At 40.6% G+C, this 23,392-nt stretch overlaps 1 protein-coding gene across 10 annotated transcripts in view; it reads right to left on the reverse strand.

Annotated features, from left to right (window-relative positions):
• The window catches only part of REV1 (REV1 DNA directed polymerase), a 95,509-nt gene that overhangs the window by 849 nt on the left and 71,268 nt on the right, over nt 1-23,392 (reverse strand). For 8 of the 10 annotated variants that reach the window (XR_006386173.1, XM_044263659.1, XM_044263660.1 and 5 more), the window contains 13 exons: nt 23,214-23,342; nt 20,193-20,347; nt 17,680-17,799; nt 12,100-12,320; nt 11,697-11,869; nt 6,010-6,112; nt 4,459-4,624; nt 4,017-4,219; nt 2,559-2,792; nt 1,621-1,741; nt 867-1,087; nt 601-757; nt 193-295 (listed from right to left, as the gene is read on the reverse strand). Coding sequence is in view for 7 of the 10 variants with exons in the window: in XM_044263659.1 (XP_044119594.1) it covers nt 193-295; nt 601-757; nt 867-1,087; nt 1,621-1,741; nt 2,559-2,792; nt 4,017-4,219; nt 4,459-4,624; nt 6,010-6,112; nt 11,697-11,869; nt 12,100-12,320; nt 17,680-17,799; nt 20,193-20,347; nt 23,214-23,342 (2,106 nt within the window). In the remaining 3 variants the exon portion in view is untranslated. Of the gene's footprint in view, nt 1-192; nt 296-600; nt 787-866; nt 1,088-1,620; nt 1,742-2,558; nt 2,793-4,016; nt 4,220-4,458; nt 4,625-6,009; nt 6,113-11,696; nt 11,870-12,099; nt 12,321-17,679; nt 17,800-20,192; nt 20,348-23,213; nt 23,343-23,392 lie in introns of those variants that run through there. The other 2 variants (XR_006386175.1, XR_006386174.1) reach the window with 2 other exon arrangements.

The following is a 23,392-nucleotide window of genomic DNA, read 5'->3' on the forward strand; positions in this document are numbered from 1 at the left end:
GTATAGTTAGGGTTTTAAACTCTGTATCTCAAGGTGCACAACCTTTTGATCGTCATTTGGGATTCAAAATGAAGGGTACCCCCCTTTCACTACCTCCACAGTTAATAGCATAGAAGCTGCTCCATGCCTCACCAGAGTAGCTGAGTGAGACTCCCCCATTTTATCCTTCTGATGAAAGTATTGAATAGTTACCTTTTCATGTATTTGATAACTAGGTCCAGTTTTTCCAAATCTTTTTCCTCTATTAGGTCAGTACAGTATTTCACAACTTGTAGAATGTCTTCTTCCATTGGATCTAAAGAGTCGGGAGGGGAAACTCAAATAAGGACCAACCTCCTTCAGAAGGCAGGCAGCTACCTGCAGACATAAAGGACACCCACATTTCTCTTAACTATCCCACTGACTTACAGCCATCAAACACAGGGTCTATAGTATGGAGATTTCAGAGTCAGCCCCAGAGTTTTAAGGTTAGAGGGTGCCTGGGTTTAGCCTACCAGATTTAGAAAAATGAGCTCCGTTTCTACAGATGAGCCTTTTCCTGTTCTAAAATCCTAGAACCACTGCATCTCAGTCTGTGGCCGTCCCGCCAGCCAAGCCAACCTGAAATGGTAGTTATCCATTCTTTGAGCAAAGTCTTCACATCACTGAATTCAACAGCTCCCGCTAGGTTGGGTGCCGGGGGTCTTCTGCAGCCAGCAGGCTCAGGCTGCGAGCTGGAAAGGCCTGGCACACCTGAAGTGGAAGCAGAGAGTTCTCCCTGTTAAAGAAAACAAACGATAAAAAGTGCTATATTTACATTAACAGCGAGTACGTTAACATCGGATCAATGGAAAGGTCAAAGTTTTAAAAAGTATGAGAACTATTACCAGAGGTTTCTCAGAAGCAGGACCTTCATGTTTTAGAAACCCATCGATTAACTTCTGGGGACTCCCGCAGGCCCCCGGCAGAGTTTTCACAGGACTAGTAAGCAACTTGTTTTTCAAAGGACTCTGAATCTTTTTGGGGGAACTGATGGGATTTTTTTTCTTGTTTCGTTTCTTTTCTTTCACTGCTGCTGGTTTGAGCTGACGTAACAGGTTCTTTGGCACTAAAAGAATATAAACATGAGATCCTCAATAAAGTATGTATGGACAGTACGACGAGTTCTTGTTCCTCCTCCTCAGATACAGCCCGACCTGTGTGTGCACACATCCCAACCCAGGCCCCTGAGCCAGACTGTGCGTGGGGAAGGCACGAGGCTGCAAGCACAGGCTGCGGGACGCCCACTCCCTGTGCTCAGTCACGAAGTGGGTTCTGTATGGACAGGCCCATAAGGACTAACTGAAAATTCAACGGGTGAGGTACGCACGCAGTTTTGTAATGTGCGTTCAGAGACCTTCAGATTTTTTGTTTTAAACCTAACTCTGATGTATGTATCTCGAGTACTCAAAAGATTTCTGGTAATCAGACTTTTTTCTGAAATGAAGGTGTTTTTAAAGTCAAGAAGCTACAGATACAGGTCCAGTTAGGACTGTGACAACACTTAACCTGCATCATATATTCATTCCACTTCGACACCAAGAGCTCTCAGCGTGACTAGCAGCTCAGACACTGGCCGCTAAGCTCAACTGACGTGCTTACCTGACGCAGTGGCCAGCTGCTGGTGAGCGGCGTTCTCTCCCTGCCTTTGTCTTTGATCATACGCTGCCTTCAGCTCCTTCTGAAGCTCGGCAGGAAGGGCAGCAAACACCTCAGGGTCCACCTAGTGGAAACAAGAAGGTTCAAAGTCAAACCTGAGCTGATGCTCTTTCACAAAACAGATTTTGTTTTCAAATCATGCTTTTCTGATCTGTATGAACTCTTAATAGGTCCTCAATATTAAAGCTTATTGTATCACAAGGTTTTAGGGTTAGATTAAGAAAATCTGGGGCTAAGAATGGACTTAAAACCACTGCATAACTATCAGGGAAAGCAGCACTACCAGAAAATGAGGGGGGAAAAAAAAACGAAAGCAGGCTCATTTGCAAAGTTTTTTTTTTTTTTTTTTTTAAAGATTTATTTATTTGACAGAGAGCACAAGTAGGCAGATAGGCAGGCAGAGAGAGGAGGAAGCAGGTTCCCCGCCGAGCAGAGAGCCCGATGCGGGACTCGATCCCAGGACCCTGAGATCATGACCTGAGCCAAAGACAGCAGCTTAACCCACTGAGCCACCCAGGCGCCCCAAAGTTTTTGTTTCTTATACACCAAGCTTCGACTGTGTTATTGTCTCTGGCCTGTGATTCTCTATCTCCCTCCAGTTATTTGAAGTGTGGCCCAAGGGTCATCCCTGCCCAAGAAAATAGAAACAGTTTGTTTCTGTTTTACTTCTGGGTGGAGATTTCAAGCACCCACATAACCTATCTTCCCTCTTCTCTGACAGTCTGTTCCTTTAGATAATGCAGAAATGAGCCAATCCCTCTGCTCCCAGTGGATATGGATACTGAGAGTTTAGGGTCCAAAAGAAAAGAGGAAATGAGATCTGCCCTGAGCTGGGGCAGGACGGGTGAGCATATGCAGGTAGAAAGTCTCTAATAACTTACCTGTGAAAATGCTGGAAGGGCTATGACGTTAATTCCTGCGTCACTGTTAGATTCTTGAGGTTCTGGTATTTGTAGCAAAACCGTCCCAACTGGTTGTGGCAAAATTCCTGTATTACAGCCATTTACTGGCTCTTTCCTTTTGTCACCATGCTGCTCTCCTTGCTGACCAGCACAAGCCTGCTCTATTTGTTCCCGGAGATCAGGTGGAAGTGCTTCTAAAACAGACTGATCGAGCTATAAAATACCACAAGAGTCTGAAGTTAAAGCTCACAGAGGAGGTTAGGAGAGTTAGTGTTCTCATGTTCACTTCAATTTGAACATCCTGGACAACCAAAAAAGGGTGCAGAGAAGCAGGCTAGAAAAGCTAACCCTCCGAAGCAGCACATTTTCGGAAGGATTTTCGCCTTTCACCATTGAAGCCTGACTCATACTACGTGGAGTCCAGAGGGACACGTGCACACTGCACACCCACTACACCAGCAGCACCGCCGGATCAGGCAGGTCCAAACACTCCCTGGATCTCCGGCAACCGTGGCAGAGAGACTTCTCTCAGACCCACCCGGGGGCAGGGGGCAGGGGCCAGGGGCCAGTGCCTGTGGGATATGTCCGATTTCTGGAAAGCAATAACAGAGTCCTGTTTACCTTTCACACAGTAGACTATCTCACCCAATTACAAATAATTCTGGTTCTGACAACATTAAGAAAAAAGGGATTCTAGAAACTAACTTTTCTCTAGCCTACACACCAGATTCCTCTAGACATCTGTGCCCTTCCATTTAGCAGCATGGAATCCCGTAAGCTGGATAGGCCAGTGTTGTACTTTGCCAGGAACAACTATTTCTGGATAACTCACTAGCATCTGGGACCCAACGCAATCGTCCCTTTCCCAGCTTTAAAGCCAGCGTGTAGGTTTCCTTCAGCCTCCCACTATTTAGTAGAGCAGAAAAATGGACTTTCCCAATATAGCTTATAGTGCTATCTCAACCTTACAAGGAGCAAAAATTCCAACCGTATTACACATTCACCGCGCACATCAACAGAATTAACTGGCTTAAGTTAGGAAAATCATTCACTCTACAGAAAGAACTGTTTCCAATGCTGCAAGAAAAACCTTGGATGTAGGCCCCTACTAATGAGCACCAAAACTGTATTGCTGAACAGAGTTAAACCTGTATTATGACCACTGCTACAAAGAGATAAAGTGGCTACTGGTGGCAGTCTGCAGAACTGGCTTCCGTCCACGTTCTACAACTTGCAAGAGTCGCAGATCTTTCCAAAAGCAGCACCTTTTTCCTAATGTGATCTTGCTCATTTGGAATTCAGTCAACACGTGATGTGTCTTTGATCTACCTGACAAGTAGCCCTCTCCCCTTCTTGGCTATGCTGACAACTAAAAAGGTCATTCCTACTTTGAAACTGCTTTTGCACTTACATAATACTTAGAACGATAAAACATACCTGGGAAGGTGATGGAACCTCTATACTCAGGTTAAGTCTTGATTTTAAACTGATGGGAGAATGTAGACCATTCCATTTCCCTGAAGACTCAGCTTTGCTAGTAACAGGATTGACACTTGATGTCAGGTGTGTAGAAAAAGATGGCATGAAAGTGCAATTTCTAGAGGCAGAGGATATTTCCAGATCCATAGCAGCCACAAATACTGAAAGTATAGAAAATACATAAAACAGCTTCTTCATGTCCTTAGGGATGGGATAATATGGATTACTTTAATCCACTGTAGGTAAAAACAAACTTATACTACTGTGACTCCTTATAATCCAGGATGTCAATGTGTTTCTTAAAAAGTAGATCCATGCCAGACAATTGTTAGATTAACTTATTAGCCTTCCTAAGGGTAAAAGCACCACCAAAACAAGAACCACAGTTATGACCACTGACCTTCCTTGTGCTCCTCTTCTGTGGATTTCTTAGCTTTCTGAACTTGGAAGAGATCCAGGACAGAGTGTGACCCACCAGGAAAGTGGCTTGACTGAACTGATGGGCGAGTGGGGCATGCGGAAGGGTTTGGATTGGTCGGGACCAACTGATTGACTTGAATCCCAACCTAGAACCAGAAGTGGAAATGTGTTCAGGAAAACTGAAGCAAGAATACGAATTAACTATGCAAACTTCTCAGCTATTCCTTTTTAAAAAGATCTTCTAGGTCCTATTTCTAGAATAAAAGATTAAAGTATTCCAACAGTATTCTATTACGACTTACTACAAAAACTACTGACTAGCTAGCAAGCAGTTATTCACCTCAACCTTGGAGTATCCAATTCTATCCAAAATATATTGCAATCTCTTCAAAATCAGAAAAATCCAAGAAAGTATAATACTTTTATACCCCACTAAAGTTCTGATCAACCAAATTTTTAACATTAAAAAAAAACTCCATAGAGAGCATTCTACTTGCAGCCTTACTTCATTTATCATTTTTGCTAAAATGAAGTACTTCTCAAGTAAATGGGTGTGGGGGGGATGGGCAGTGCCCGGGGGTACACCGCACACTGAGGCATCTAGATAACAACACCCCACACCACCATAAAGTCTTAATATAACAGTATTTCAGAGAGAAGTTTTAATCATGTCCGGTTTAGTAATTCTTTAATCCTTCCAAAAATGCCATACCAAACCAATAAATGCCTTTTACTCACATATGTGTACACACACAATGGAACCTGCAATGGTTCATCCTTAAGAAAATTGAGATTTTGGGGGCGCCTGGGTGGCTCAGTGGGTTAAAGCCTCTGCCTTTGGCTCGGGTCATGATACCAGGGTGCTGGAATCGAGCCCCGCATCGGGGTCTCTGCTCAGCAGGGAGCCTGCTTCCTCCTCCCTCTCTGCCTGCCTCTCTGCCTACTTGTGATCTCTCTCTGTCAAATAAAATAAATAAAATCTTTTAAAAAAAAAAAAAGAAAGAAAGAAAATTGAGATTTTTACATTTTTTTATGCCATTTCACCTACATGTCCCAAAAGCATGTTTGTGTGCCTGTGGTAAATGCTCCCTTCTAGAGCATCAACAGACATCAGACTGAATTTGGTTAAAAAGGATCTTAAAGGTACAAGAATTATTTGCAGTTCTATACTCCTAGGGGAGTATAGTCCCAGTCCCATCTACTTCCAGGGGATTGAAAATGGGAAGCAAGATAATGTAGGTAAAATAAGCCCTTGGTTAACTAAAAGATACTCTAAAAATTTAAGATAACAAAATCATTCTACACAGAAAATTAAGAGCTTTCAAAACAAATTTGACTCTATGCTGAAAAATAACAGGATTAGATCGTTAAAAAAGTCAACAATTTTTCAGTTTCTATTCTCCTGGTATTATCTCAAATAAGATGAAAATACGCACATAAACCCATTACCCCCTCAGGACCATTCTTAGATCAAGCCTTAAATGAGAAAAACATTGCAGAAAGGCAGAATTTTAAAATGTTATGTACTTACCCCTCTCATATCTGATATATTTAGTTTCATTGTATGAAACATGTTTAGTGTAGCTTTTCCAATTATCTTCGCGCTATCTGTTGCCTGGTCAAGAGTTACAGTCCTGTAAGTGATAGAATTAACTTTTTAAAAGGAACAAAAGCTACATCCCATATATATATTCACTGGTACCTCACAGGTACTGAACTATTTGAAAAGGCATAGGAAACTTGTCAACAAAGTTACAAAAAAGTTTAATTAATTAAATATTAAATCATGAAAATGAATGAGAATGTCTTCCTTCAAGGAAACCAGTAATAACAAATTAATTACACTGACAGCAAGGAGTAAAAGAAAAACCATAAAGAACACTCGAACTTTGAGATACAGACTAAAGAAGACCTGGCCAACTGAAAATAAGTTGGAGAAAATTCTTTAAAAAGATGTATTTTAGTTAACATGTATATACACAAATAACATGCATATTATGTTGCAACTAAAGCATGAATGTAAGTATGTTTGAGATTCCAACAGAAATTTTAAATTTTACATAAAAAAATTAAAGTTTACATTCCAAGATTATCCATGTTGAGGTATGAAAAGAAGATGAATACCCATGTTTTATTTCTTGACTTTTGTTATGTTTGAAGTAAAGCCACTGAGTAATTTCAACATGTGAGTATGTGCATGACAATTCTCAGAAGCTCTAGAAATCAACAAACGTGTGGGCAGCTATGACAAAGGAAATACAGTGGTACCCTGTCTAAAACCCAGTGGGACTGGAATATACAATTCTTAGATCTTAGTGGGTTAAGCCGCTGCCTTCGGCTCAGGTCATGATCTCAGGGTCCTAGGATCGAGTCCCGCATTGGGCTCTCTGCTCAGCAGGGAGCCTGCTTCCTCCTCTCTCTCTCTCTGCCTGCCTCTGCCTGCTTGTGATCTCTCTCTGTCAAATAAATAAATAAAATCTTAAAAAAAAAAAAAAAAAAAGAATTCTTGGAGTGGGAGGGAAGACTGCCAGCATTAGTATGTGCTAAAAAAAACTATTCTATTATATTTTAATTTTCTCAGTATGTGAGGACATTATGTACATCCATGAAAGTTACCCATACTTTTAAGGAAACCATTTGCAAAAAATTTCCATTGATTTCTTGCCTCAATTAAGTTTATTTCATACAAATAAATCCGGAAGAACTTAAGAACAAGATTTTTAGTGGACCATGGTGGTTTAAATGTGTTTATCTTTATATCTTTCCAGAATACCATTAAACTGTCTTGGAAACCATTTTTAAGTATTGGGTCAATCGTTATTTATTTATTTTTTGGTTAATCATGATCTAGAAGACTGAAAGCACATTAGAAAATGTAAGTTTACCAAATATGCCTGCTATGCCTAAAAAGCAAGGCACCAACTTGAGAGAAGTCAATTTATGTTACAGAACCTCAGAAACGCTCCATGATTGGAAGTGTCAGGTGCCAGCAAGGGGTGTGAGAAGGGGGAGAGAACGTGTGTGTGCCAAAGAGAGTCAGCCCTTCCTCTGGGATGCTCTATACCTGGCATGTCGACGCTGAGAGTCAGGGGACATCATGCATGGCCAAGGGGAGGGAGGCGCCTCACTCAAAACAAACTACACTCTTCCCACCCAGACTGCTCTTCCATTGAGAAACCAGAATGCCAGCTGCCATCTTCACACGGGCTCACCAACTACAGGCGGGAGATGGGAAGACCTCTCTTGTGGCAAACTGACAAGCCTAACAGCAAAGACCACAAATACAACTGGTTGTGAAAACCAAAGACCAAGCCCCTCAACAACTCGTCTATGATGAAGCCCACTGGTCCACACATCCCACTACGAATCTAGAGGCTCCACATAAAATTTTAGAAGTTCATGTCTCAACAGACAGCCATGGACTATCACACAGACAGATGAAGAAAACCTCTAATTATAAAAACAATCAAAAGAAAAAAAAAAGGTATCAGAAGAAACAAGTGACAGAGGGAACAGAAGAATATTTAAAAGAGAGAATACAGCATCTGTGAAATAACAGATATTCATATTTAAATGTCCACAAAGAATTAAGAAATACTCCGAAGTTTAAAATGTTAGTAGAAATAAAAAATGAATATTGATGAAGTACCTGGCAAAAGAACAAAGACCAAATAAAATTCCAGAACCCCTGGGACACCTGGGTGGCTCAGTCCGTTAAGCGTCTTCAGCTGAGGTCATGATCCCAGGGGTCTGGGGTCAAGCCCTGCATCGGACTCCCTGCTCAGCAGGAAGTCTGCTTCTCCCTCTCCCTCTGCTGCTCCCTCTGCTGTGCTCTCTGGCTCTGTCAAGTAAGTAACTAAAATCTTTTTTAAAAAAAAGAAATAGGCCATCAAAAAAGAGCACTGAGCTTCTCAAAAGTAATCCTGGAAAAAAAGATGACAATGGAGTTTTTAAATGAGGAAAAATGATTTCTAACTATAACTTTTTTTTTTTAAAGATTTTATTTATTTATTAGACAGAAATCACAAGCAGGCAGAGAGGCAGGCAGAGAGAGAGAGAGGAAGAAGCAGGCTCCCTGCCAAGCAGAGAGCCCAATGCGGGGCTCGATCCCATGACCCTGGGATCATGACCTGAGCTGAAAGCAGAGCCCTTAAACCACTGAGTCACTCAGGTGCCCCCTAACTATAACTGTTAAGTCAGCAAAACTACTGAGCATGAGGACAGACAGGTTCAAAACAATTTATACCCATGCCTCTTTTCTCACTAGATACTAGGAGGAGACAAGGGATGCAAGAAAACAGGATCCTACCCAGATCATAGAGAAGGGACACCCCTTCAGTCCCAGTCCGCCACAGTACGTCTAATCCCAACTGCACTGGAACATTGGAGGGCCCCCAGAGAGTGCTCCAAGAGAAAAGATCAAACCAGGTGATTAAACACACAAGGAGGGAATTTGGCAAATTCACAAAAAAGCCAACAAAAAAAAAATAAGAAGCTCAGTAACTCCAGGACAAACAAGTTCCACAAAAAAAGGGAATGTGGTCATAGCAGACTCTATGATCAACCATGTGCAGCTGCACAGGGTCACCATCACGGAACACTGCTGGGGGCAAAGGAAATGCATCAGGGGAAACAGGAACAGGCAGTGGAAGAGACGTAGTGCAGGGGACTCTGTGTGTGTGTTTATAAAACTAAAATTAAAAGCACATATATACAAAAGAGAGCCACGGCAGGGGAATTATTTCCCCGAAAGAAAAACTGTTAAAAGAAAACTCCCTATGTGATAATTAAGCCACAGATCTCAACTTACGTAGGGCTCTTTGACGTGTCCTTTGTCTTACAGTACTGTAACATATCACAGTCTGGGAGGCACATGATTGTCACGTAGCTAATGACCAGAGGTAACAGAATCATGAGACATGGAGTACCACTTCTTGACTCAGCCCAACATGACTATAGCTGGGACTACAGCAGCGACCCACAGACTTTTTCTGTAAAGGGCCAGAGAGTAAATCGCCTGTGCTTTACGGTTCCTCTCAAACAGTCTTCACTTTGCACAGACTTTTAGATAAATACCATTCTTGGCTCACACAAACCACATAAAAACAAGGCCCAGGCTGGATAAGGCCCACAGGACAAAGCGTGTCAACCCGGAAGCAGAGGAAATACAAGGTCATAATCCCTCCCCTAAAGCATTCCTCATGCAGTTAAAACACCACCGAAATGTTAGGTTTAAGTTAATGGTTTAAAACTGATCTGAATGTTTTTAATATTTATAAAATTACATCTGTTTTGATTAATCATGTGCTCTTTTACATCATCTTCTCCAAAATAAGTATTTTTTTTAAATTTCATTTATTTATTTAAATCAATATTTACTGAAAGATTTTGAGAGAGAAAGAGAATGAGAGAGAGAGAGAGAATGAGAAGGGGGAAGGGTCAGAGGGAGAAGCAGACTCCCCAGTGAGCAGGGACCCCACTGCAGGACTCGATCCCGGGACTCCAGGATCATAACCTAAGCCGAAGGCAGTCGCTTAACCAACTGAGCCACCCAGGTGCCCTCCAAAAGAAGTATTTAAGGACACAGCAAAATGTACACCTGACTACCCAGCTATGCACAGCAGATTGTGAACTGTCCTGTGGTTATTCAACTGAGTCCTCATCTCGTTAAAGACAAACACTGAAATATCTGTGGGAGAAATGAGCTGGTATCAGAGTTCTGCTTCAAAATCACTGGGAAGAAAGGGAGTTAGGATGGTATGGAGGCGCTGACAGCAGTAGTAGAATCCGGTAATGGGTTCACGGGGTTCACTCTACTGTTCTACTTTTAAATGTTTTAAATTTTCCTAATAAAACTCCTTAAGTTCAGGACAAAAATGGAACAAATATCAACAGCAGCAAGCAGATAATGTGTTCACAAAATGGCTATTATCCTTCAACTGGGGGTCAGGGGAATAAAGTTACAATTAATCCTAGTTTTCTTCATGTTAAAATTATATTTTTGGAGCACCTGGATTCTCAAAAAAAAGGACTGAATGAGGCTGATTTTCTCATTACTATTAGAGTAACCCCCCCAAAATATATAGTGCTAAGTAACTAGAAGATATTTAAAAACACATATACGAAAAGAGGAAGCCAGTGCCAGTTATCTTCCCAAAGAAAAATTATTTAGTTTTTGAATAACCCTCCCCATGTATCTTAAACAAATCAAGTTCCAGGTTACATTCTCAGAAAAGGAATTAATAAACTAGATCTGATTTTTCCCACAGAAACCATGTGTAAAAAGATCATTTTATTCCAGAGTTAGGGCCTAACAACCAACTTATTATAGAAATGATCACTAACAGTGTATTTAACTAACTACAATTTGAAAGACAGGTACGTATCAAAATGTTTATTAAAATAGGTAAATATAACAGCTAAATCTTACCAACTGCATAAAAATATATTTTATAAATATGTGGTTTCACGTACAATTTATAATCCTTGTTTTCATGGTGAACAAATGCGTGAGTGACAAAGCTGGCAGCTGCCTGTGACTGAGAGCAGTCCTCTTGTGACTTCTGTCAACAACACCACACACAAAAACATAATTGGTGCAGCTGGCATGAGCTAAAAAACTTTTTTTTTTAAATAAACACACAATTCCTTATGCGTGGCTTTCAGGTCAGACGTCAGACAAAATACAGTGTACCACTGGTATATAAAATGGTACACAAAAATAAGTACTTTCTTCTGGTCACAAACCTTAAGTTTCATATTCGCGGCCCTCACATTTTAAAAAGGGGGGGGTGTGGAAGGGTTAAATGCTTTCTCCCAGTCTTCAGAGACTACAATAATTAATCATTTCAAAAAGAGAACCTATACCTCCCTAAATAAAGCAAATGTTTCATTAAAATCACTTTCTGAAGCACTGTGCTGAGGTTTCCCTCCAGGACCCTGTTGCCACCCACAACTGTCACCACCCTTTCCTTCTGTCTGTGCACAGAAGTCCAGAGCCTAAAGACTCCCTCCAAAGGTCAGGCACACAGGTTCCCGTGACCAGACGAACCTGAGGGCAGTGACACAACAACAATGGCCTTGGGCTGAATATCCGATAACCCCAGATTGAACAGATCTTTTAGACTCTTCCTTGGTTTTCTTCTTTTTCCTATTATTAATTGTAATAACCTGCACTGGAATATCAATTAGCCAAAATCCTTTTACACATAAGCTTACCTGGTGATGTTATCACAAATCCCATGGCCTCCAAATTTTGCAGTTTCGACTGGGGCCCCAGGCTTTCGCACCATGACTTTGAGCGTCAGGCGTTTACCCTTCATGCCGGCAGCCTCAAGTCGTCGCTGAATTTCTTCTGAAAGATTGAGAAGAAAAGCTTCCGCTTCTTTTGGCTATGGAAAGACAAACAGAAAAACTCCACTGTTTTTCTAAACACTGAACAATTCTCAAGTATTTTCATTTCAAAATCAAACATGTATACTCCTTATATCCTGAAAGCTGCAGGGACAAGAGTATAAAGTATTCAAGTAACAAGAGTCTATGGGCTAGCTGGAGAGATGGGACTAGGTGGAGAGATAAAGAACAGTAAATAAATGGATAAAACTCATTAAGAGATCAATACCTGGGTAAACCTTATTCCATAGTTGATCTCAGCTGAAATAGATTTTCTTTCCTTTTCAGTTCGAACTGGTCTATCATCCAAACCACGGCAGAACCTATAAAGCATCTGACCTGTTTTGGGACCAAATTCTTTCTGGAGTTTTGCCATTGTCATATACTGCAAGTCTCCACAAGTTTTAATTCCCAAAGAGGTCAACTTGGATTCCATTGAACGTCCAACTCCTAGAAAAGGGGATACGTATAATTTTTAATTCTGCACATAAACCATTAAAAACAATTTAGCAATGCGAAATAATTGTCATTCACTCACAAAACAACTAATCTCCCTCAAAATTTTTAAGTGACGTAACTGAAACATCTCATAGGCTTTAAAGAACTGTTTAGTGCAAATGCTAATGAAGTTATTTCTAGAATCCTCTCCTCAATCTGTGCTCCAGATACAGGTGAACCTTCTCAAATATGTGTAAACTACATAAGTTCTCAGAAGAATGCCATGTTTATTCATTACTGAGTAATATCAAGATTTCCATCTTATTGAGAAAATCAGCAAATGAAGTTATAGGCTTGTTTACATGGGCCTACAGTATGACCTACATGTGAAGAGACTCACAAGTGTTAGGGATTCTACTATGATTTCGGTGATGGCCAAATTTCCTGACAGTTTCAGTCTCACTTTCTATGAATGGAAACTAGAACAAGAACTTATGACACAAGTCCAAACCCAAAAATGTTACTGCTGTCACACTTAGTAAAGTAACTTAGGGATGAAACAAGATGGCAGTGAAGGCAAGATAGATTTCTTTTACTAACAAAGATTATCTCTCTAAAAGGTCTCAACCTCCCCACAGCTGGGCCAGCACGCAGTAGTCCCTGGGTCCTTCTCTTCCAGACACCGGGTCTGAGCTTCACCTAGAGAATGCTGATGAGTTCTGTCGCTCTCAATTTGGCCCAAATCTTAACAAAGGTACACATATCTGGAGAGATATTTGAGAGTAACCCAGAGAAACTAAAATTCTGATCAGAATGGTCTGCATTACTACCAAATCAGTAATTTCCACCAATAAGGAAAAGACTGTTTCTGGTCTTCTGCAGGATCTCGTGACAGCTGAGTGACAGTGGCTACACGTTGTGCTCATCACTTGAGCATCTTTTTTTTTTTTTTAAGATTTTATTTATTCATTTGTGTAAGAGAGAACGCATGTGCACACACAAGCAGGGGGAGGGGCAGGCAGAGGGGGAAGCAGGCTGCCTGCTGAGCAGGGAGCCTGATGTTGGGCTCAACCCCAGGATCATGACCTGAGCCGGAGGCAGACACCCAACTGACTGGGTCACCCAGGCATCCCATCAATCATCATTCTTCTAGCGGCTATTCTGAGAGCAGTCTTCAGTCCAGGTTCTGCCAGGAGCAGCTCCCAGAGCAATTACACAGGATATAGGGTTAGAAGGCTGCCAACCTTACAAACGATCTATGGCCATGGAGATAGGCAAGAAAAGTTTAAAACAAGAAAAGTTTTTCCCTCATGGATAAGATGAAAGGTGTTAAGCGCATTGCCTCCCATCTGTGCCATTTTAAAGTTCAAGTAAAAAGAGAGAACAAGAAAGAATTAGCAGAGTCTGCTTTAACATCAGCAAAATCTGCCAGAGGAATACCATTCACAAAAAGGTAAAATTCTAAGTGAAACCCATCTAAGCTTCTTTCAAAATGGAGAGAACCCCAAGGTAAGAAGCAAATCCTACCCAAGGCTGGCCAAAGTCAGACACTCTACACACTATTCATCGTTCAAGAAAGGCTTTTTGTCTGTTACCCCACTCCCCACTCTCAAACTGTGATATTTCCCTTAGAGATCTGTAAAGCTGGTATGTTTTCACTGACCTGCAAAATCAGCGAGAGGCAATAATCCTGGGTTATTTCTATGTGTGTAGCGTGGGGAAGGGGAAAAACCTACTGTTTTTGAGAATATCTTCAATACAGTGGAACAGAATTATTATTCCTAATAAATACAAAAGAAAGGCTATCATATTAAGTATAACCAAATGAACAATGATCAACCTAATCTAAGTGAATTGTCCCTGTAGGGAGGAAGGGAAGACCCTGTCTGCTGCAAGCTCATCTAATGAAATAAGTGGGAGAGGGAGGCAAGTGGGGGCGGTGCCCCACCTCTAGCCCCTACTATACTGAGTGGGGAGGAAAAATTAATCAGCACCAAAATCCCGACAGGGTTGTTAGCTTAACTGCCTGCATCATGGAAGCATTTATAAAGAAAGGAGGCCCCTCAAAGGGCACTCAAATTGAGTGCAGCCACCTAGAAAGGAAAAAGTGAAGGAAAACATGCTAGCTTAGAACCAAGCCTCCAAGGAGAGAAGGAGGAGGAAAAAAAATAAAAAGATGTGGAAGCTTCTGGTCAAGCCACTGGGACAAAGATTTGCTTTCTCTCCTTGAAGGGGAACTATTACTCTAAATTAAAAATTGCCAGTAATGTCTCCTCCCCTGGCATCCAGACTTGAAAGTACAGTAAAAGACACAGGAGAATCAAGTTTTAAAGAAAAAGGTTTTCACCATTAAAATAGCACTGTCCAGCAAAACTCTCTGTGATGATGAAAACGTTCTCTACCTGTCCTGTGCAGTCCAAAAGGCACTTCCCACATGAGGATGTTGAGCATGGAAATGTGGCTAGTACAAAAGAGGAACTGAATTTTCATTTTACTTGTAATTCATTTAACTGGAAATGCTACTGCCTTCACTTAGCTCCCGGTTCCCATATGACTACACTTCAGATCTTTATGTCCGCCTACCCGGTTGTCGAGTTTCTCTGAGAATGGCTGGGGGCCCAAACCCAGCATGGGCTGTACCAGGTGCAGAAGGTCCTCACGGTAGGGGCACAAGCATGAGATGAAAGGCCTGGCAAAGATCTCAAAGAATTCACAGAAACAGGCTATTGCAATTAAAGAGTCGATGGGGATGATCCTTTCTTTCACTAAATAAACAGATCTCATTAGGTCATTATTTGTTAGCCTAACATATCATCACTATTCTGCAGAGTCCCCGAAAACATAAACTGACTTGGTAATGTGTTTTCTCCTTCCGTGTAGCTACGGTAACTGTGTACAGCTACAGCGCGCTGACACACTGTGTGCCAAGTAGATACTTACAGGCACAGAGGGCCAGAGCTTGTAGATCCTGAGTTTCTTCTGGCTATTGGTTAGAGAGCAAAATTTCCCCAAAGCATGTTCCACAGATGTTAATAGGCACTATATATTCATCTTCAAATATCTGTAGGAAATTACTACTTTTTAACAAAGATAAATAGGTTTCTTTATTGTAACAATTCTCAACTTGTACTAAGCAGGCCCTCCACCAGGGATAGTTCCTGCTTGCATGTGAAAACTTTTTTTTTCCTCCCCCACCTCACCCCACCTGCAAAGAACAGCCCGCATTCTGTAGAGCACACTTTGGGAAAAGATGATTGCAACACCATCTTCTACACAGGCCTAACAACAGTGCAAAGCAACATTCTGCAAGCCTCTGTGAAAGGTTCTCAATCGATCTGATTGAGAATTTGGGAATTTGATAAAACTCAAAAGACCTATGGAAATCACAAAGAATTGTGGGTATGAAGAAGAGAGGAGGCCACATGGGAAGGTGGCTTGCCAGAGGGAGCCACTCTTGCTGCCCTCCCACTGTATTTCAGACATCCCTGAAGAAATGGAAGGCTATACTATACTTAAGAATTTGACCAAGACAGGGAACTTCACAACTGCCCTTCAAGAAATAAAGTCCCTCTAGCCAGCAAGCAAACTAAAGTGAAATGTTCAGGAATGTTCAGGAAATACATCACTGTATATAAACAAACAAACAAAAATCATTCAGTTCAAAGATGGTGTTACAGACTGAACTGTGTCTCCTTAAATTTGTACGCTGAAATTCTAATACCCGATACCCCAGAATGTGACTGTAATTAGAGAGAGGGCCTTGAAAGAAGTAATTAAGATAATGAGGTTGTATACAAATGGGTTCTAATCCGGTATGACTGCTGTCCCTGTTAGAAGAGGTTAGGACAGAGACACATAAAGAAAAAATACCATGTGACAATACAAGGAGAAGATGGCCAATCTACAAGCCAAGGAGAGAGGCCTCAGAAAACAACCCTAACAACTCAATCTTTGACTTCTAGCCCCTAGAATCTTGAGAAAATAAATTTCTGTTACATAAGCGGTGGCATTTATTACGGCAGCCTGAGCAAGCTAACGGAGATGGCTAGCACAGGAAGTCCGAACACATAGTTCACATGCAGCTTTAAATACACTGTACCAGCTCCTTCTTACAGAAGCTTGCAGTAAGATGTATTATTAAAACTTTGAATTTTACTGTCTAAAACTAATTTGCTAGTTTGAGTTTAGAAGATTATTCTTCCAATTTAATCTCAAACTGATAATCAAAATGTCCTATTTCACAATTCTAACATTAATACATTCTTTTAAGTTATTTACTGGGGGATCAGGAAGCTTTAAAACTAACCTACTATAAAATGGCATTTTGGTCATTTACTATTTGATAGCCTATAACAAATTTCTAAGGTACTTCAGATTTACTTTTATAAGATTTAAGAATATACATCTAAAAATATCAGTAAATCCGCTTTTCACAAGCAAAGGAATCAAAAATACTTTCACTGAAAAGGTACAGTCTCTTGAATTTTCCCCACCACAAGAAGAGTATGTTTTTTAACAAACAGGATTATCTGAAACAATATCAAGGATTACCTCATGGTTTAGAGAAATTTCTTAGATCTACCATAGCAAATCTAAATATTTAATAAATGTGAAAGGAACTATCCTTTAATTATTAATTGTGAAATGAATTGTTCAACAACAACAAAAAATTACATCTCCTCAAGGTCCCAAAAGGGCAACTGTTTTTCAGTTATAATTCATTATATTTGATGATTTCTCTATAGAAAGAGACTTACAAGCTAGGTTAGCCACACAGTAATCACATAACAATATAAAATAAACATCCTGGCTCTTAGCAGAGAAAGGTAGAGATGGACATTTTACTTCTACCTCTGATTTAACACAACATAATACGTTGTCTTTAGGTTTTATTCTTCCTAATAGGATTTATATATTTTCTACTTATACAGCTATTTGCTTACTAAACTCAGAAACCTGTCATGAGCCCATCAGTACATTTTTATAAACAGAGGAATCGATTCTCAAAACTTTTTATTTAGCCTAGAAGTACATAATTTCAGTTAAGATTTATTTAAAAGACCAAAAATCAACTTCATCATATTCTTTTTAAAATGACTGCTAGGAATTCCCTGATCTTGCCATTTGAGAAATATTTAAAGTAAAATATGTGAGAAATAGAAATAAAGGGTAACATTCAGGTCCTAATTAGTCAAGTGAGGGTTTACTCACTGAGGAATTCCAAATTCTGTTATTCATGGCACTCAATCATGGATAAAAAAAAAAAAATTAATTCACATGTTTTGGAACAGAGAGTAACATTGTATAATTATAAAAGCACTAATAGATATTTACAACCAACCAGAGTTAAAGAACAAAGATCTGTATTTACCTGGTAGATTACTAACTAGCTGACCTCTGATAAAATCATCTACTTCTTCTGGTTTTAAATGGTATTGGCCATCTGGTTTTGCTTTTCGAGTTGCCATTCTAGCAAGGAGAATATTAGAACCTATAAAAGTTAAAAAAAAAAAGGAAAAAAGTTTTCAAGAAAGATTCACCACAGTTATTTTTAAATTAAGATTCTTAACGAAGACACCTATAGACAAGTTACCTATCAAATTTCTTTCAAAACCAATGAAAATAAATAATTCCCAATTCTGATAATCTCAGAGTACAAAACTAGCAGAATTTTGTTAAACAGGACATACAACCTGCATGGATACTGGATAGAGGCTTCCCTTTGCTTCCAAACGGAGTGTCATTTCAACATCTCCTACCCTAGTAGGAGGGGAGAAAGCAGTCCCTAACCTTACGATCGGAGATGCAGGCACTGGGGGTAACGATGAGAAATTCCATCACCCTGCCAACCAATGTGTCCAGGCTGAGCAGGGAAATAAAGCCAAAGGTTCTAGCTGAGACGGGGGGAAAAGGGAGCCTTAAGAACCCAAAGTCTCACTATATAATCAGAACATGTGCAGTGGAAACCAAGGATAGGCAAGTCTTATAAACAGAGAGGGACAACGAGGTCCCAAGTGGGGTGTGGACGTGGAAAAGTAAAGCAGAGCAGAGCCAAGATAATGGGGGAGGGGGAAGGTGAAGGTGTCAGAGAAGGTGTCAGGGCCCTGTAAGAGGAGGAATTTATGGAAGACATAAAAAGGACATGCCTCAGTTTTACAGAAGACTTTTGTAACAGCTATGTGTTTTCCTAGGGTAAATATGTAGATATTCATGAAGAGAAAACGTTCTGCAAAGTCACAGCAAAATGATAAAAGTGGTGAGTTGTGGAGAGGCAAAAGAGATTGAGGAGTGGAAATATCACATGGGATTTTCATTTTAATTAATGACTGAACTTAAAAGAATGGACTCATATTGTCACACCTGTAAATTAAAAAGAACTTTTTAAACAACTAGAACCATGCCAGATACTGGAATACAGATAAGCCCTAAATGAACACTGAGAAAGATCTGTAGGCCAAACACAGGGGAGTAGAAAGGTAGGCTAGCTAGAACTGGAGGAATGCTAAGAATATACTAACCATGTTTTTTATTTTCTGTATGTTATGATGTTTTGATATCTTAAAACTCTTGCTGGCTGGGAGGAGATGGCCCTCCCAGTGCTAGCTGGTTTTTAAGGACAGAACACAATTACCTCCCTTAGGAGCGCACCTCTCACATGCAAGCCAGCCAGCCACCCCCAACCATCCCCTCATCAAGCTCACACACACAGACAGTATTTTCCTGCCTTAAATCATCCAGGCAGGACACCAGGCAACTAGTACAAAGAGATCCCCGTTTATAGCTCTAAGACCACAGGATTATCCAAAATAGTGAATCCAAAGCTATTTATTTGTCCAGATTTTCCCACAGAAACCCCAGTAAAGGTTCTGGCATCACTCCTGCTTCAGCCTCATGACCAAAACTGGGGGCTTCCCCATGTGGCCCTACGTGGTACAGCATGCCTCCTCCTCTTCTCAGCAAGTGTAAGGAATAAAAACCTTTCCTCGGCACTGGCTGCTCTGTGTCATCACTCAGCTCCCTCCATAAAGTACAATTCCAAGGGTACAAATGAGATGGGGAACTTCAGGGGAAAGAGGATTTCTGAATGAAAATGGAGAAGGAGTAGTTGGAAATGACAATGACAAACTAAGAGGAAGTTACATCTATCTCCCAAGCCTGGGATATACAGAGTACAGGAGCAAACATAAGTAAAAGAGGTATCCTGGCAAGAGCTACTGAGGGTAGGTTCCAAAAGGAGGAGGTGACTCAGGGAAGCTGAGGCATCAGAGATGCTCAGAGGACACAACAGCAAGAGCCAAGGAACAGGACAAATGATGGGAGGGGCTGAGGAAACAAAGCACAAGGATTAAAAAGATGAAACAGACAAGAGTTGGGGAGAGATAATACCATTACTAAGAGCCACTGGTTGATTAAAGGTGACTTCTGGAACTGAGAGGGAAGGAAGGACTGGTAAGCATTCTAGGAAGCTAACGTTTCCCAAGTAACTAAATTACACCAAGACTCACAATAACACTTAACTCCATATCCCTCCTGCACCAACCACCCCGCTTTAAAGGAAGCTTTGGCTCACTTAAAAAGAATGTTTACAAATACTGAATTCACTTCTCCCCACTTTTTAAAAACTAGAAATATTCCAACTTGTTTATCCCAAAGACATTATCCCAATGCCTCAAGGTCAAAATTTACTTGCCTTTCTAACACGTCTACCTCACGTACTGCACGAATTTGAGCAATGCTAAGAAGGGTCTTAGATGTCAGAGGTCTATGCAGTATGGTAAAAAAAACAAATCTAAAAAAATCACTCCTAAAGATTAAATGATATCCAATGATGATAAAGCAATGCTTTGAGTAAAGGGAAGGGTACAAGATAAGCTGGATACTAACCAATTCCAACAGAGGCCGCACATTTCGTCTGGTCTTTGATTTCCATGCGGACAGCATTTGCAAATTCATCAGGAGTAAGTCTGGTCTCTGCAAGGATCTCCGTGATGTCTACCAGTGCTTCATCACAACTGACAGCTTCAATGTTATGTGTGTAGCTGTCAACACAAAGCAAAAGCAATGCATCACCCAGCAGCTTGCCCTCGAGGAGACACAAATGTGGCAAAGTCCAGTCTTCCTCTGGCATCTTTTTTCACATTTTCTTTTAAGACTTTTTAAAATGCTAAAATTATTAGCATTTTAATTAAAGTGGCCCAAGTGCCATTATTAGTCACCTAACTTTTAACTATAGAACTAATTAACTGATATTTTCTTTTTCCATATTAACTACCAAAAATACAGCAGAAATTATCATTCCAGTTTCCCTATGCTGAGGATACAGCTCTGAATAGCTGAAAAGTAGTGGACGAATTCGAACTGTCATAACATTTAATCTAAAAACTGTTCAAACATGGTTTACCAGAATCCTGAACAGATAGAAAAATCACATAAATCAAGATAAGTAAGTAATTGATGATCTCCTACATAAAAATACGATTAAATACCTTTTACTGTAGCAGGCCTAGAATACAGGATATAAAGGTCAATCACCCCCAAAAACCTGTCTGAAAGAACACCCAACTACATTCCCTGAATGTGGGAATACTGTGGGTTTTGACCATGATCTACTGACACAAAGGACTTTTTTTTTTTTTAGATTTTATTTATTTGATAGAGATCACAAGTAGGCAGAGAGAGGAGGAAGCAGGCTCCCTGCTTAGCGGAGAGCCCGATGCGGGGCTTGATCCCAGGACCCTGAGATCATGACCTGAGCCAAAGGCAGAGGCTTAACCCACTGAGCCACCTAGGTACCCCCAAAGGACTTGTTTTAATTAGCTAAAGAGGAAAAGGAAGAACACAGCTGTCCTATGGCTCCAAAGCTAATTAAATATGCAAAACACAAATAGAAGGCAACCAGAAATGCCTCAAGGTCAAAAATGTACCTTCAATAATCTAGATGGTAACGTATACTATGCCTTGTCTCACCTACATCTTGCTGCAGGCTACAGATCGGAATAATTGGCTGATTCATTTAAAAATAAATATCTGTATTCATTTAAGAAATGAGTGTTTTGGGGCGCCTGGGTGGCTCAAATAGGTTAAAGCCTCTGCCTTCGGCTCAGGTCATGATCCCAAGGTCCTGGGATCGAGCCCCGCATCGGGCTCTCTGCTCAGCAGGGAGCCTGCTTCCACCTCTCTCTCTGCCTGCCTCTCTGCCTACTTGTGATCTCTGCCTCTCAAATAAATAAATAAAATCTTTTTAAAAAAAAAAAAAGAAAGAAAGAAAGAAATGAGTGTTTTGTTTACACTTAAATAAAGGGTGAAATCTGTAAGAGCAGAAGAGTATACCTGGCAGGAGGAATTCTACTTCCCAGTGAAAGCTGTCCGAGGTGTGGAGAATATGAAACCAAGGATTTCCAAAGGATGGAAAAAGAGTAACACTGTGCCATTTTTTCCCCCAAGTATAGCCACATGCCACCGACAGTGTCTCCACAAACTAAAAGGATTTCAGGACTAGTATGTGTCATGGCTCTCTCTCAAATCCTCCTGATGTGAGATTCAGGCAGGCAGCTGCCTGAATGCCATGATGCTTGGAACATAGAACACGGGAGACCATATCCAGCTCAATCATCCACTCCCAGCCCTCACCTGGATGCTTCTCTTGAGCTCAGCTCTGGAACAGGATTTAAAAAGCACACTTTCCACTTGGTACCACCAACATTCATATAGGTGAGATCTTAAGGACAGCTGTGATTATAAATGACTTATCATTCAGCACTAAGACCTACATACTAATACTAATGCAAGATAAGTTTCATCTATTCCTTGTATTTTCTCTCTTCTGCTCAAGTAGAGAGTGCACCTCGTTTCTCTATGTTAGGACCAGCTGTATTAACAACTATTTGTACTTCATAGATACTCTATAAATATTCAAAATCATGAATAAGAAGGGAGAGGAAGAGGTGAAGACAGAGGTACAAGACATATCTCTTAGAATATTAATACACTCCAAAGGTCAACGAACCTTGGCCTACTATCCAGATGCCTGTCTAGGTAAATAAATATTTAATGGCACACAACCATACCCATTCACCAATGTATCTGTCTTCACTTTAAAGATTTTATTTATTTATTTGACAGACACAGATGGCAAGTAGCCAGAGAGGAAGGCAGAAAGAGAGGAGGATGCGGGGGCTCGATCCCAGAACCCTGGGATCATGACCTAAGCTGAAGGCAGAGGCTTTAACCCACTGAGCCACTCAAGTGCCCCTGTGGCTTTCACTTTATACAGCAGAGTTGAAGAGCTGGAACAAAGACCTTATCTAGCTCTTCATAAAAAAAATACTCTGTCTTCTGCTACAGCGTATACACAGCCTGCCATGACTTATTTTAAATTTTGAGCTTTGAATATTAAATATACTTGTACTATAAATAAAAGTTAATCTCCTTTTCTCAAGCCAACTAATCAACCACCCATAAACTATTGCTAAAAACGAAGTTTTATAAAAACTGACTTTTGGCACACCTAAATGATTTTAGAAGATAAATGGTTTTAGAGTCTCTACTTGTTAACCCATCAGTTCTAGAAACAAAACTATAATTCAAATGTAATAAAAGAAAATAAGGCTAAAAAATGTCAATCCTTCGTCAGTCTGGTTCCAGAGGAAGAAAACGAGAGCCATGAAGTTCTACAGGCAGAGAATCAATTTCCACTGACATCAGGGAGCATCAGAACAGTCTGAGCAGGGCCGTGTCCCTTAAGACTGAACTACTGATTACTGGGCTGACTGAGGAAAGGGCTCCTGAAAGAGAAGCATCCAGCAAAAGTGGCCGGGACACCCCTAAAGAACACCAGACCCTCTTCACTATTAGATAAAAGAAGAAGAAGAAGAGACGTGGAATTGACCACAGTGTTTGCTGTACCTTGCCAGTGTTTCATACATTGTTCGTGCAACTTCCTTATATGCATGAAAATCATATGGAACAGCTTGAAGACTGGGACAAAGTTGTTTAGCTTGCCCAAAAAACATTCCATTCCTGATGCCAACTTGTCTAGAGAAAGAATAAAACACAATGGAGGTGAGACTAGGACTAATTTTCAA

The sequence above is a fragment of the Neovison vison genome, chromosome 8 (genome assembly GCF_020171115.1).
Source record: "Neovison vison isolate M4711 chromosome 8, ASM_NN_V1, whole genome shotgun sequence".
Classification (NCBI taxonomy): domain Eukaryota; kingdom Metazoa; phylum Chordata; class Mammalia; order Carnivora; family Mustelidae; genus Neogale; species Neogale vison.